Source organism: Egretta garzetta, unplaced genomic scaffold, assembly GCF_000687185.1.
Source record: "Egretta garzetta isolate BGI_Z169 unplaced genomic scaffold, ASM68718v1 scaffold725, whole genome shotgun sequence".
Lineage (NCBI taxonomy): Eukaryota > Metazoa > Chordata > Aves > Pelecaniformes > Ardeidae > Egretta > Egretta garzetta.
The window spans coordinates 76,787-79,494 of record NW_009259599.1 but is presented as its reverse complement, the minus strand read 5'-3'; the positions used below and the strand labels follow the sequence as shown (position 1 = coordinate 79,494).

At 44.1% G+C, this 2,708-nt stretch overlaps 1 protein-coding gene across 2 annotated transcripts in view; it reads left to right on the top strand.

Moving 5' to 3' along the window:
• Positions 1-2,042: 2,042 nt before the first annotated feature.
• NSD3 (nuclear receptor binding SET domain protein 3) overlaps positions 2,043-2,708 on the top strand; it is a 37,593-nt gene continuing 36,927 nt past the window's right edge. For both annotated transcript variants that reach the window (XM_009638283.2, XM_009638281.2), the window contains exon 1: positions 2,043-2,708. In XM_009638283.2, coding sequence (XP_009636578.1) covers positions 2,083-2,708 — 626 coding nt within the window. In that variant the 5' untranslated portion in view covers positions 2,043-2,082.

The window sequence follows — 2,708 nt, the reverse complement described above, 5'->3', positions numbered from 1 at the left end:
AAGAAAACAATAAAAAAATGGGAAGTCGAAAGTAATTCTAAAATTTCTTAAAACACTTCTGCTTTGACTCTGTCCATCCAGCAGTGGCTGTGCCAGGAGGCCTGAAGTGCTGTTGCAGCTCCTCAAGATAATTTTTTTAAGTATTCAGAAGAAAAAAAAAGATTGAACCTGGTTTTAGTAACAAATAAAAGCAGCCTGGGGCGCATTTTCTTCCTGGTGTGAGAAATTTGTTGTTTGCTCTTCAGTTTGGCAGATGCAAAGTAACAATTAATTGGTAAATGGTACAAACAGTCCCACTTCCTCTTCCTAGAATGGGTGGTGGTTTTGTGCTTTTGACCTTGGTACGCAATCCTGCTTGCTCCATGCTGGCCCTCAGATGTGCTGTCCCCTCAACAGCAACGTTTTTGTGTTGGTTCTGTGGCTGATGTGCAGAGAGCTGCTGGAGGGAAGAGATGGTTTTACAGCCACGAGATTTAAAAGTTACTGCAATTAGTGAATTTTGCCGCATAGCGTTGTGCTATTAAGTTCTTTTCCTAAGCCACTTAATTACAGTGACAAATGTGCCTGTAGTTGGTTGCACAGGGCATTAAAGATGAATACAAACATCAGTATAATCGGAGTGTGAAAGTCCACAAAACACAGAGCAAAATTCTGATCAAGTTCTGACTCGTTAACAGTTATAACTTCAATTTCTCTTTGCAGTCTCAGGGGAGGGAAGTGTTCTCAGTGTTTTGAAAACTATTAGATAAGGTATTGAGATGCCTTGCATTGGGAGGGTGAGAATTTAATGTGGGCAGGGTTATATGTAGATTCTTATTATGAGAAGTATCTGTGGGATGTGTTAATGTCATTTCAAACCCTGACCAAAAGGGCACAGTAACCCTCCTCTATGCCTACACAGAGACAGAATAAATAATGCAGAGCTGTGTTTACTTTGGAAGGGCTAAATTGACCTTGCTTGGAAGCAAACTTGTGTTTCTTACCTGAAGTTTAGGTTGCTGTATATTTCTTCTTGTTGAACATGGAGATTGTTTAGGTGAATGCAAAAGCCTTCTCTGAGCCAGTCGTTGGGTTTTGGAAATCTGACTTCAATTTAGTCTGATTTTGGTGTTTTAATATGCAATGGAAAATTGAAAGTGCATATGACTGCTTTCTCAGCTGTAATCTAATTCCGTGAATAACCTCAGGTTTTGGAGATCTTCTGATGCTGAGGCTATTTTTCTCTCCCTCAAAACCACGTAGTGTTTAATGCTAAAGTAAGGCGGAGGGGTAGGGAGTGAGGAAAATAACCCCTCTCGCTAGCTGCTGAGGGCCCACGGGTTCAAGCGCTGCTCTGCTTTTCTGGAGAGGGAAGAGGTTGGGAAACCCCAGCTGAGGCTGTCACACCTTCTGAACTGGTTTTCCCAGCAGCTGAGGTGGAATGACCCATTCCCTGTAATTGTGCCATTGTTCAGAAAAGGCCATGGCTGAGGTCTCCTGCTGGCCTAAGGGCTGCTCATCTGTCTCAAATCTTGGCAAGGAGGTGGAGAGGAAGAGGAGAGGTTTCTCTCCTGTTTGAGTGGTCTTCCTGTCGTTTTTCTGGCTTGTTCAGTTTGCAGTGACTGTGGCGTCAAGAGAGCTCGGTGTCCTCTGCGTGCTTGAGGGCCAAAGCCTGCTGTTGTGCTGCTTTGTGTTAGAATAATGCTTCCTAGCGCCAAACTAGGAGGGCTACAGAGAGCGGGTGGAATTTTAGCACCATTGTTCTGAGTTCGTAACGCTTGGGTTCACAGTTTTTAAGCACTTGTAGGTGCTTACAAGGTTTCTTCAAATGTCTTGGAAAAGCAGAAAGTGGTCATGTAAAAAAAGCTGTTCTGCAGAAATGTGTAAAGAGCCCTTTTTAAAGATTCAGTAATGCCAGTCCTCTTTGAATCCATGGGTGGCTACTGAATGGAGAGGGGGAAAATGGTCTTTAGATCTCTCTTTTCCTCGACAATTTCATTTGCTTAATTACTATATTTTGATTTACACTGCCTTCTTCTTTCCCTTCCCCCACCTTTAGGCCCTATGAGAAAAAGGGAAAGCTAAGGATGCTGGAGCAGAACAATGGATTTCTCTTTCTCTTTCATGCAAGGGATCATGGGAAACACAATTCAGCAACCACCTCAACTCATTGACTCAGCCAACATCCGCCAAGAGGATGCCTTTGATGCCAGCAGTGACATTGCTGAAGATGGTGGACAAACGCCATACGAAACTGCCCTGCAGCAAGGCTTTCAGTACCCCACGCCCACGACGGAGGACCTGCCGCCCATCACTAATGGCTACCCACCAACAATCAATATGTACGAACCTCAAGCCAAATACCAGACGTACAGTCAATATCCCAATGGTTCAGCCAATGGTTTTGGTACAGTCAGAAACTTTAGTCCCCCCGAGTATTACCAAATGGAAAACTCCAACGCAAGGCCGCACGAAGTTCTGGAAAAACCTTCCCCTCCACAGCCACCGCCTCCACCACCACCTTCAGTTTCACAGACGGTGATTCCAAAGAAGACTGGCTCACCAGAGATCAAATTAAAAATAACCAAAACTATCCAGAACGGCAGGGAATTGTTTGAGTCCTCTCTGTGTGGGGACCTTTTAAATGAAGTACAAGCGAGTGAGTATGCTAAGGCGAAACATGAAGGGAGAAAAGAGAAAAGGAAAAAAAGTAGCAAGCATGACTCTTC